General features: G+C 36.8%; 1 protein-coding gene across 1 annotated transcript; it reads right to left on the bottom strand.

The window, feature by feature from the left end:
• Positions 1 to 7,038: 7,038 nt before the first annotated feature.
• Positions 7,039 to 12,848, bottom strand: LOC104604012 (Cytochrome b561/ferric reductase transmembrane with DOMON related domain-containing protein). The gene is made up of 4 exons (XM_010268220.3): positions 12,430 to 12,848; positions 11,500 to 11,899; positions 8,945 to 9,231; positions 7,039 to 7,788 (listed from the first exon to the last, which is right to left on the bottom strand). Exons 1-4 carry the CDS (start codon positions 12,622 to 12,624, stop codon positions 7,513 to 7,515), a joined length of 1,158 nt encoding a protein of 385 aa, XP_010266522.1. The 5' UTR covers positions 12,625 to 12,848; the 3' UTR covers positions 7,039 to 7,512.
• Between the last annotated feature and the right edge of the window lie 496 nt (positions 12,849 to 13,344).

Here is a 13,344-nt window from a genome sequence, read left to right as displayed (position 1 = left end):
CCAAACGGCCCACCAAAGGCCACAAGGGGCTGAAATATGTAGACATCACCTTCGACAGAAGGCCGACCCAAGCATTGTTAACACTGGGGCCACCCACAACTTCATCTCACTTGCGGAGGCAAAGCAACTCGGCTTCGTCACTACCAAACAAACATGGTGGATCAAGGCTGTCAGCTCGAGGGGCCAAGGCAGTAGAAGGCATGGCCTGTGGAGTAGACCTACAAGTGGGACCATGAAAGGCAAAGTCAACTTATCTGTGGTTCCATTGGATGATTTTCAAGTTGTCCTTGGAGTGGAGTTCCTGACACATGCAGAAACAACCCTTATGCCACACCTTGACAACTTACTCATTTTGAACGAGCATTCTCCATGCATGATCCCAGCGACATCAGCCCTCATGGTACATGGGAAGCAGTTTTCAGTCCTACAATTGTACCAAGAAACAAGCAACCATGAAGCCAGCGCCATGCCAATAAGGAAGACCCCCACTCCAACATTCCAGCACCAGCGCCAACGCTATCATCGACATCAACATCAGCATCACAAGCCGATAATACATAAGACTCCTGGAAGACCCAAGGTTGTCTCCACCCATAACCACTTCCACTATCACCATCATCTGGGAGTACCACCAAATCCACTTAGGTACCCTTTCCACCATCACATTGATCAAGCCAATCATCGTAGGAACCTTGTGAGGAATAATTCTTGGGGGAAAAATCATCATGAGAACCAATACCCAAAAAATCCAAACCATCATTTTGACCTATCCCTAACCATAGATTTTCCTACCCCTAAAGCGGAACATCCAAAATCCCACCTTGAAGTAGCTAGGCAGGGACTTAATGTAGGGACTAGCCATAGGTTTTCCCACCATCAAGAGCACCCTAAAGCCTTCCACCCAACCTTCTTCCCAGGCCTTGGAAGAGACCATGCTTGTAGAGCAGTTGAAGAACCCTCCTCCATCAATAGCAGATATGAGACGCAAGCAAAAGCCAGTATTCGAGAACGAAGATTGAATTGAGTGGGGGAGACTATCACAAGTGTTCTCTTTGCCACATCATCAAGTGCCATCATCACGCCCGCAACATGCCATCCGAGTGTCTAAGTGTGTCTTGGGTGGGGTATTGCATATATTTTGAATGGGGGGAATGCCAATGGCAATATTATAATTCTATAGTATGATTTTTCATCATTTTGATGTTTCTATATACCACTCCCCCAAAAGCTTAAAGTACTCTTTGAGGGGAGGTAGGTAATCGAGTGAATTAAGAGCGTGTAAAGGTTAAGCACAAGATCCCCTCAACACTAAATTGTGTACTTGTATTTGCCATCAATTAATACAATACAAATAGCATTTTGACTAATTCGCATGCCATTTTGTTGCCTTTTCTTGTATTGTTGCTTATTGGTTAGACTTACTCGTCACATTCGAGTGCCGCATGGGGCCACAACGACTAACCCCGTGACAGTAAGGCACATTCAAAAAGCACACAACTTGTTATGAGTGAATAAGGCTGAATCAAGCATTTGCTAGAATTTGAATTGAGATCACCTTGTAACAACCTTCCACTATTTGAATTATGTGTTGTATGTATGTATCTATGTTGAAAAAAATGAGTGTGGTGGAGGTGTAAATGTTGAGATGGATGAATGAAAAAGCCAGAAAGATGGGATTAGAAATTAATTCATTTGAAAGGACCTGAGAATGGCTCCAATAGGAAGGGCGGATAATGAATTAAGATGGTTTAGTTGCTTCTAGAAATTAATTCATTTGAAAGGACTTGTGATAATGAATTGATCTATGACAAGTCGAACAAATTTGAAGAATTAGGAGCAAATTAATCAAAAAGGATGGTATATAAAGTTTTAGTCCTTTTAAGTAGATTAAAAATTAACTACTATTATCTAAAACGTTTTTTCATCTGATTTTGAAACTCTACCTTTTGCTTTATTACCTTTATATGGTGGATAATCATCATTTATATTTCCAAAAAAAAAAATAATTACAAAGATATCCACTTGTCTAAATGTGAAAGCTCTATATTTTTTGGGGAGAAATGGCCCAAAAGAAAATATAAATATGCAAGTGAAAATGAGAAAACATTTGTTGTCCACACCCAATAGCTTGGGTCTTCAACAGAGCTTTCCTGCATGATATGATAATGCATCCGACAATACATCTAGCAATAATACTGTGAACTTATAACCGTTACATGGGGAGAATGCTATTGATGAAACCTGAAAGTAAAAAGTTCATAAACACATTAAAAGCACAACATCTGGTTACGAATGGAAAATATCTCCCACACTTATATATTAAATTCATGAAAAGATATTTCCAATGTATAACTGGATATTGTGGAAATTAGAAAACCGGTGGTTCTCTTTCCCAATAATCAACCCAACTGAATTGTTATATGGGTAGGACCCAAAAGCACAGGCCACTTGAGAGCTTTGTGTCGTTTTCATGAATGGGGGAAAAGGGGGAGTAAATATAAATTGTACTTCCATGTCACCTGTGATAGGAATCTTAACTCTGAGGGGTGTGGGACAAGATGGTTGGTTTTGTTTTGCTTGGTATAAAAAATATAATTATTAATTTAGGCACAAGGAGCCAAATAGAACTCATGAAAATACAAGACGTTTTGCATATTCGATGTTCTTAGGTATGGGAGAAGCCAGATTACTTCAATCTCTTTTTGGATATAAAATGTAATAAACCTTTCATTATTGATTTGGCAAAATTCAAATTACAGTGTAATATCCTTGTAAATATAGATCAAGGTTTGTTCTTCCATTGTAAATTTGTAATGGGTTTCCGGTTTCAAAGGTGGTGTTTGGTAATATGGCGTTGTATAACCGGTTTTTTTTCCAGGTAACTGTTGAGTTCAGATCTGCTACCAACCAGACGCTCCCAATGTCTCAACTGGCCACTATAGCTGCATATTGCAAAATTATATCCCCATAAATGATATTAGAGATACTTCGTATGTACGCATTGTACCGTTACAATAGTTTTGTTGGGACAGTGTTGGAAGCATTTTATTTGGTAGTAGACTAGATCCCTACCGGCATCTATCACATAAGCAATTTTGCTTTGATTGGATTAATCAAATATCAGTATTTTTGTATTATTCTTTTCTTGAATTATATAAAAATAACTTTTGAAGAAAATATCATCTGGATGTTTCTCTTATAGATATTTTGTCTTATATGATCTTAATGTCACCTGACGACGTACTATTATTATTATTATATGAAAATAAGTTTTGAAAAAAATATCATTTAAAAATTTCGTGGAGAAAGGTTTAATATACATTTCGTAACTCAATGGCACCTCATGTCGTTTATCTCTAATAAACAATAACAAATTTACAGGATGCTGTTTGTGTTCACAGAAAATATGTCCTACAGGCCACAGCAAAGCCACGCTGTCATATATCCAACTCAAAAGGAGGACCAAGGAAGAAATTCAAATCCAAATGCTCGAGAAAATGTCTCAAAGAAGCAGCAGTTAGCAAAAGGGTCGGTTGGACGCGGCCGGCTGGACTTACGATGTCCGAAGACAAAATTTTCTAATCTATTCTATTCTGTAGAAGCTAGAATAGACCTCCATGGCCATGTGGCTTACATCCATAGCCCTAACGCCTATTTGGGCTGTCACACGACTCACACTTGTCACTTGTCATCGAGACGTGTAGGGCCCCGAGGGTGTGAAGCTCACGTGGTGGATCAGGAATACAATGGGTGCAACGAATTTAAATCAAAATCACAATCACAATCACAGTCACAAATTCACAATCAGTAGGGTGAGGACAAGTATGGTGCGATTGCACAGCAAGATATACAGTTGAAGTGAAGGTGGGTGGTGGTCGTTTCTAGTCCTTCTCAGTGAAGAGAGAAGAGTGAAGAATGAATTGAAGAGTGAGAGTAGTGTTTTGGAGCTAGCCATCAGTTCCATTATTGGAGTCCCACTTTGGAGACAGCCACTTAGAAATAAAGCAAGCAGACATAGACATGAAGGAGAACTATTAATAATAACACCCAGGACCCAGCCAAGCCCAAGTCATTGTTTGAGACATGTCCTTTACTCGAACTCAGATTCCCTAACTCAGACTTCTGTTTTTGTGATGCATCTCATCCATCACTTTTGCCAGATTAAGAGAGGATTTGCCTAACTGGGAATATGAAACATTAATGTTTCCATTCCAATCCCATTCATTTCAAATATTAAAATTTAATACGCATGTATAGTAAAATTATATAAAAATTAATTAAAACTATATTGTAAATACAAATATAGATTTATGCAGATTTCAAATCCCACTTAATTCCAAACAACTTTAAATTGAGTATCTATCTAAAAGCAATCCGTTTTTGTTTGTTTGTTTGTTTGTTTATAATCTAATTGATTTAGATTAAGCAACATGCATGATGTTTTCAAATCGGATCCCATCCAATTATGGTTAGACATATCATGTTTCTTTCTGTTTTGGATAATTAAAATACACTGCATATTAGTTTGGAACCCATATTTCCACCTTGCATATTCATGGGGTAAATCTGGGCCCCAAAAAACTGATGCCACATGCTCAAAGTAAGACATTTTATAGGATATCCTTTATATTAAAATATTAACCGGCGATTATTAGTCAAGCAAAACATCCAATTCAAGGTTGACATGGACTACTAGCAAGGACCCACGTAGCCAATCAAAGGGTTCACATGACAAAGTCATTTATTGCTCGATCATCAGGAAGCTTCCTAATCAGACCCAATTAGGTTTTCTTTCTTTTAGATCTAATTACTATACTTTTGTCAGTTTACACCCAACCCTTTTGGTCCAACATTCTTCTGCCTGTAATACCCCTTCTATTTAGGCAATTTTCCATCTTTAGGCTATATATATATAGTTATTTTTGATAAGATAATAATTTATCAAAAATTAATTTCCATAATTTATCAAACAGTAATTTTGTGAATGTTAGAAAATTATTTTTGGCAATTAATTTTGTTTAATTTATTTTGGGTAGGTTTCATAATTAATTTTGGTAAATTTGGTGATTAATTTTGGTAATTTACAAAAAAATAATTTTAGTAAATTACTTTTTCTTAATAATTTTCCAAAAAATTATTAATTAACTTTCGTAATTATTAAACAATAAAATTTTTGGTAAATTTCACAATTAATTTTTATAAATTAATTGTGGAAATTAAATTTGATAAGTCTGATAAATTAAATTTTTATTTTGTAAATTTATTAAAAAATTAATATACTAAATTTTTGTATAATAACAAAAAATAATTTCAGAAAATTTATATATATATGGAATAAATGGAATTCTTTTTGAATCATATTTATGAAATTTGTGAGATTTGAATGTATGGTTTTTGAACGTTATATAGTGAGCACTTAGAAAAGAGTATAAGAAGGCAATACAAGGAGCCTTTGATAAATGTTTCTTCTTTATTTTTGTTTTTTTTTTTTTCTTTTTTTTTGGTATTAGACTATTAGCATGGAGAGACCACAATTACTTGGATTTGATCCCGTACCTCCACATTGGGAAGGATGCCAAGTGACCATCTCAACTACTGGGTCAACCAGTCAACCAATGTTGAAATAACTGTACACAGTAAACATCTATGCTCCATTTGAGGGGATGTTGAATTATTTGGGCCAAGATGTACCTTATTTCCTTGGGGCAGTTTTCTATTATTTTTTATGCTGATGGCTTTAGTGTACATTAATGGGCCTACAAGGCTCTTTTATTTCTTTAATCATGCAACCACCATCTTAAGGGCATTCTTGTAATAGCGAAAACTTTTCTTCAAAACACCCATTAATTGTAACCCCTAATCCAAGCTATATTCCATTTAGGCTTGTCCAGTAACCTAAACCCTTTGAATTGTAAATCTACTATTTAGACACTATTGGACGGACAACTTTTAGACACCTCTATTCACTAATCAACCATTACCCATTAGTCTCTAGATACTCTAAAACCCCTATCTCCAAGGTGATATTGTCCACTACGTTTTTGCCTTTGACAAGTGTTCCTTGTTCTAGGGGATATTGTCATAACCTTGCCAATGAGCTTTATAACAAAAATTACCTAAGCTGATTGGATGGAGGTCAAAGTGTCTTTCTAGTGTTCTACATTTGGGAATTAGAGTCACAAAATACGAGCTATAGCTATCTGGCATCTCAACACCCAGTTTTGGCCGTGGAGGAAAATGCCACCCTTCTAGAAATCAACCACTAGGAGCAAGGAGGAGACCACCAAAAGAGCCCCTACCAAGGGGACTCCTTGTGTCGGGAATGGGTGTACCAGGGTAAGAATTGTATCTACTTGCTTATAGAGTAGATGTATTGTTCACTATTTTTTTTTATATGAAAATAAATAAATAGTAATTCTTTAATAATCAATAAATATAAAATCGAAAATGAAATAATAACACTATGGTCTGTCTTCCATGTCCTGACTATCATACCGGAAGCTTACGGCCAATCAACCAGTATCAAAGTGGTAACCAATCAGCTGGAGCTGGTTTCATCAAAATTCATGAAAGGTTTTGATTGGTCAATGCTCTTTCGATATCACACATTTCCGGCATCATAGGTTTAACCTCAAGTCAAGTTTGACTACTTATGGCAACAACCCCGCTTAAGGTAAGGCTGAGGTTGGGCAAATGGTTGTAGTCATTCAGAAAATTCTCCAGCCCTATGCACAAATGCTAAAGACAAATCGCCTCCATTACAGAGTTTACAAAGATTTAGAACTTAGGGTCCATTTGGTTTGCAGTCAAAATTCAAATCAAAATCAGAATCAAATCTCGTGGAATTGTAATCAAAATGGAATAAACTGGAATAGGATTTCATTTCCAAGAGAGGGGGAAGGAATAGCCATTCCCTTGAAAATCCATTCCAATTCTGATTCCAGACCCCTATTCCCACAAGCCAAAAGGGCAATATAAAGCTGTTTGTTGGGAAGGTATGAATGATGATGATGACGATGACGCATATACAATCTCCCATTTGCACATTACAGCAAACTGAACTTTCATTACCATTGTCATATTATACAATCCGAGAAGAAAAAATAACCAAAAAGTTCTATCTGTATTCACAAACCAATCAAGAGGCTCCCTTGGCAGGGTCCGGTCACAGTTATCAGCTGTGCGAAAACATTTGGACAGTTGAGTCTCACGAGTAACTGCTGTCTTGGTCTTACAATGGGTAGAGCGTCCACGGTGGGAGTGGAGCTTACAGTTTTATACATCCTCAGTTTCTCAGGCGTGTGCCATAAAAAACCTAAAGCCCAGATAGTGGCACAACCTTCTTAAGAAAATACAAGGGCAGAAAAAAACAACTCTCCCTACCATCCTTAAAAGATTTTCTTTAGACTCAAGATCTAGCCCTGCTTCAACAATGTAAAATAATCAAGGAAAAGAGATGCTCATCTACAGAAAAAATGAGGGAGCTAATTTCAAGTATTAGAACATGACCTACTAATTTGGATTGGATTGGAAGGTTGGAGGATCAGCGTTTTTCTCAGACCCTCTTTTCCACAATAATACTTCTAAAACAATGACTGTGATGAGAACTACCGCAAGAAAGAATCCATAGGCTACCTTCCAAGAGCTACCTGCACCTCCAACTTGAATCCCTAGGACAATATTCACAGCTCCAAAGAATAGAGCGAGCCTCCCAACCCAATGGTGATACCAATTCCAATACTTGCGCTTCTTGGCTTCTTTGTTAGGCCGTAGGAAGAATGCTATCACCTGGTGCACCATGTAGGGCATACAGTTAGGTTTTAGATAATAATATAATCCCCATCACCAAAGCTCAGCAGTCTAAAGATCTGGACACAAATACATGGCTATCCATATGCATTGACTTTCTAATAAAAAACTTGCAATATCTAGATTCATTTTTCCTTTCTTCTATTACACTCAGATCTTGGAGCCCTTTTTCAACAGATATACAGCATTTGCCAATGCAGTAGATACATTTATTTTCACACATGCTTGAATAGCCAAGGCTGAATATCATACAAAGAACCGAAAAAATAGTGATTTTTTATAAAGCGTCTTAAATTTCAGAATGAGATATATAGTCACATCCAATACATGGTGATGGCCTTTATATAGCACTCTACGATAGAATTCCAATTAGGAGAACAAGACTTCCAGTGGTGCTAAGCCTTTACTTTTACCAGAACTTGGGAATTATTTTTCTTTCACTAGAATAACTAAACAATGAAATTGTGGAGAAGACATTTTCAAATTCCATGCTTCATGGTAAACTCAGGAAATACAATGCATAACTGGTGTTTAACAGAAACCTAAAACCTTACATACTATTTGCCATGTACAAATGGGGCAATTACAGGTACTTGTGATCCACCATTAAATGGTTCCTGCCAAGAAATCTTCTAGAACAATGTTATCATAGCTATCTAACTTAATGGCACTCGTTTAAGTGCATATTTATTTATATATACGCATTTATATTGGTGTTGGATTCTTGGAAAAGGAAGATTCAACACCGAGTTTTTTTTTTTTTTTGATAAAGACATTCGACATTGAGTTTGCTTTATATAATTTAGTGTCTTAATGGATCTAATTTCTCACAAAAAAAAGTTGAAACGGCATGATTCCAAATTTGTTCTATTATCAATTCTAATCCTAAAAGCAGCATTAATTTATACAAATTTATGTCTAGATCATACCTTTGGGTAGTCTGTCAATGGACTATGAAAACCTAAACTGGAATTATTTTAATCTCATGTCATTACCAAAAATACTATTAATTTATCATTTTATATATTATATTTATTTCCTAAGAGGTCAAGGTGGCCTATGGACACCACATTTTTGCACATACAGTTTTATCCAATGTGGACAGTTAATATCAGGTAATGGAGAACTCACAAACCTGAAGAATACTAAGCACAAGAACAAAGATCCCAATGCCTCTGTGTGCCGGAATATTTACATGCAGTCCATCATAAAGTGCCTTCCCAGCCACCACAGTAGCAAGCCCAATGATGAATCCCACAAATTGAACGAATGTATGGATATAATACCATAGAGGATCCCGGTGCTTATAGTATCTGGCAACAATTGCCCCAGCTGGAAGGATCACGCCCCATGCAGTTATACCCAGAACTCCATGGCTCCTTTTCAAGTTGTTAGTGTTTTTGGGAATCACAGCCGGGGAACCTTTAAGAGAACAACTATGTAAGTAGTCATGTATTTTGGACAAGATAGTTTCATTAAAGCATTGAGTATTATTTATTTGCTTAAACATGGATAACAAAGTAAGCATAAAAAAATCAAAGGAGCAAATAAGAACAAGAAAAGCTTATCAGATGAAAAAACGTAGCAATCACAGGATAGAGGCATCCAATATATAATGGAACTATATGACAAATTGACAATTTACAGATGCAACTCTCCATACCAAATTCTTACTAACTTCTATTTCCATGAACAAAGAATGACTTTTTATGGTTTGTCAAATAGCATATATAAGTAGCAAGTAACATAACAGTATTAGTTTTCTGATGTAAGAACATTTACAAATTAAGTAAATCAGGTTCATAATATTTCTACTTTCTTTTTCTTCTGAATCCCCTGAGATTTTCTAGACATGAAAGCAAGTAGAAAATAAATGCATAGATCCCAGAAACTCCCATACACAGTATTGCAATAACATTATCTGAGAATATGAGCAAAAGAGAGTATGTGCAGTACTTCTGTACTAACTATTTTTGGAGGGAGGGAATTATTCTTTTTCCTGTAAATCTGTCAGAAACCATGAACCAAAATTTCAAAACTGTGTACTGTTTTCAATAATCAATTAGAAAATAAAACAGAAAAAAATGGAATCAGAGGAACTTGGCCATTCTGTGACAACAAATTTCTGGCAAAGTTGCTCAATGATTAATCAAAAGACCAAAAAAAAAACCTCATCCACCCCCACCCCCTCAATTCTTGAATGGAGAAAATCTGTAAATTCTGGCCTTTTAGTTTTAGCACCACATCAGAGTATATCATATTTACTGGCCTCTTTGCCAAAAGATAATCTATAGTTTCATGGGGAAATTGCAGACTATTGATCTATCACTAGTAAAGGATTTTTTGGGTTATGAACCATGAAAATATATTGGCCTTCAGAAAACACCTTGCACAAAATGGATTTCTTACTGGTAACTGGTATGATGTGTGGATGATATATCACAAGAGCCATACCCACTTAAGTTAATCTCAACAACGTCCAACAACATATATCATTAAAATACATATCAATAATTGTGATAATGTAGATAAATAATAGGATAAGCACTCCAATGAAGTGAAAAGCAAGAAAAGAAAGAAATGAAATAATAGGATTTTTTACATGGAAAAGCCTCCAATAAGGGAAAAAAACAGAGGACTTTATCTGTCAAAACTTCCACCATTCAAAGAAAATAATGGTGTAACAACTCGCTATCAATGTTTTAAAATGCGGAGGCATGACACGAGGCATTCCACTATCTAGAGGCGTGAGGCATAGTTCAGAACGCAAGAGGCATAAGCCTCTTTAAGAGGAGGGGGGTTAGGAGGAAGGGGAGGAGGATGAAGAGGAAGGGGGGATCTCATTTTTTCTTTATTTTTAATAAAAATCTTCTATATTAAGAAGAATAAAGATGCATAACATTAATTGAAAGGGGGGGTCTTGTCAATATATTGGACCCACCCAACCCACTCATGAGGAGGAACAACAATAGATTTCATACCACTTGGAACAAAAAGTAAGGTCCATTTGGAAACTAAATAGTATAACATAGCCATCATTAGCAAAAGCCTAAGAAATAAAAATTTATAAAAAAAAAAAAAAGTTTAAGAAAGAAAACATTCACTTGAACTGAATCAATCATATATAGAATGGTGTTTTTGAGGTGCTGGGGAAAGGATGTATTTAGTTCCATCAATAGTAAGTGAGAAAGGGGAAGTTGTGGGAGAATCCATCAGACATTTTAGGAACTGCATACAGAACTTCCCCACAACTTTCCTTCTCTCATCTACTTTCTGTGGAACCAAATGCAGCCTAAAGAACTAGGATTGTCATATCTGAGTGGGAAAGTAGTTCACTTGAAAAAGAATACAACCTTATCTAAAACTCAGCGGATGATGGAAGGTTTCCACATATTCCAAATTCATCCACTCACATGCTTCCAATATGCAATAGAAAGTTCCTAACTATAAGCATTGAGGCATCAGGGCAATCCCAGCTTTCTCATAAATTGTTTCTGGGCCCAGTTCATTTTCCCCCATAATGCTACATAAGAGTGTACAAGGCAATGACAAATATTGTCTTCCTTTATAGCTCAATCAAAATGATTAGCACACCACATGTAAAACATCCACATGATACCAGCAATGTAAAAAAAAATACTAGTAATAATGAAGAAGACTTGTTGAAAAGGCACAAGGAAAGCAAAATACCAGGAGCAGAGAAGTCAAATACAACAGTTGTTTTATCATCGTGCTTTGTTAGCCGATTGTGCATCGGGTATAAAGTTCCAAAAGCTAGTAGTATTTGTTGATGAGTAAGAGGAGTTGCAAGATTCAATTGAAATGCCAAGTAAATGGTAGCCTCATGAAGAACAGTAACAGTTGGAACATTAGTAAGTTGCAATTCACCCTTGTCTGGTATTACTTCAGATGTGCTTTGACCACGCAAGTAATACTGTTTGATCTTTGCTCGGCCTTCTTTATTAATCCAACCTACCATAGCACTTGAACCAACCATCGTTCCATCTTTTGAAAATCCTATTCCAACCCACCCCGTAGTATATACAGCAGATAATACAATGGTCAGGACATTACTTTGACTCTGAGTGTACTGCAATAGACAACAATAATTAGAAAGATGTAAATGCTTTGCCTTCAGATGCAGCAAGTGTTTCTATGCAACAAATATTATAATTTTCATAAAAGTTAAAGTCATTCACCAGCAAGTGAGCAGTTTCACATAAAATTAAAAACTTGGATAGGTAAACAAAATACTGCCCAAATTTTGGATTGGGCATAGTAGACAGCTCCTATTGCCCGGTAGGCATGACTGCATAAATATGTAAGTCATTCAACCGTATGACGTTAGGGCTATTATAAACAATTGAATTCAGACATAATAGCTCAGTTTAGGTGCGAAAGAAATTGGTTTATAGACATTCCCTGGTTGAGATGTTTTAGGAGGCTTCCACCGAAGAAAAAGACCCAGAAACAAGCAAGAAATAAAAAGAAAGAACTTGATTTGGGCATGCAAATACGACTCTGTGACTTCCATCTTAAAGCAAAATGTATAACAATTCAAAATATCTCATCATAAACGAGATCCAACACCAAAATTGGAAGAAAAGAATGTGGGCTTACTCTCAAAATGAAAGTATTCCAAACGGTTGTACAAGTATAACCTGAATAATTGCCGTAAGGAGGAGGAAGAAAGCTGTTCAAATCTTGTTTGCAGGCCTCAAGTAACCCATCGCCGTCGGCGACGACAGGGAGGATCTCCGCCTCCAAGAGGAGAACCAGCGCAGCGAACAAACGGAAGAATCTCGGCGGCAACATTGACAGTGGATCGAGAATGAAGAAGCGGCAATGGTGATGATGATTAAGGATGGAGGATTTCTAAGAAGTGAATGGAAAAGAAGTCAGGAGAAATTGGTGGTGGTGGTGGTGGTGTTAGGGTTTCGAAACAGTTGAGATGTTTTAGTCTCGTGCACTTCAAGCTTGTTCCACTGGCAACGCTAGTGTCTTGAGATGATAGCGGTTGGTAATGGCGGGTCATCATCGTTCCTGCTCCCTCTCTCTCTCGTTACGATAACGACTAACGACTAACGAGGAACAAGATCGAAGTAAAATATTGCTTATTGCTTTCTTTTCAGAATGCCCAACGAGTCCCCAAAGCTTAACGGCCGTTTGATAACAGATGATGTGGCTGAACTGAATGCCTCGTTGCTTAATAGCCGAGTGCCATGTTGAATTACCGTATTACCATGTAGGGTAGGGTAAGCCGGTAAGCTAAGCTCAAGAGGCTTCAGACTAGAATTCACCTTGTGCTTGCACTGTTGCACATGCACAGTCCAAACAATGGGCTAGGGTCCAACTATTAGGATTGGGCAGGATTGGGCCTGAGTTGGGGATGGGGGCCTTATTTATTTATTTTCTTCAAGGGGCTACACAATGGGTAGGGATGCACCCAAGATCTGATTCTACTTGGTCGAATTCGGTTCATCCTTGTTCGGATAGGATAATATGATCTTATCAGAAATTAGAATGGATTCGGAT

Source organism: Nelumbo nucifera, chromosome 3 (assembly GCF_055504915.1).
Source record: "Nelumbo nucifera cultivar China Antique chromosome 3, China Antique-T2T, whole genome shotgun sequence".
Lineage (NCBI taxonomy): Eukaryota > Viridiplantae > Streptophyta > Magnoliopsida > Proteales > Nelumbonaceae > Nelumbo > Nelumbo nucifera.
The sequence above is the reverse complement of the archived record's forward strand: the minus strand, read 5'-3'. Positions and strand labels throughout refer to the sequence as shown.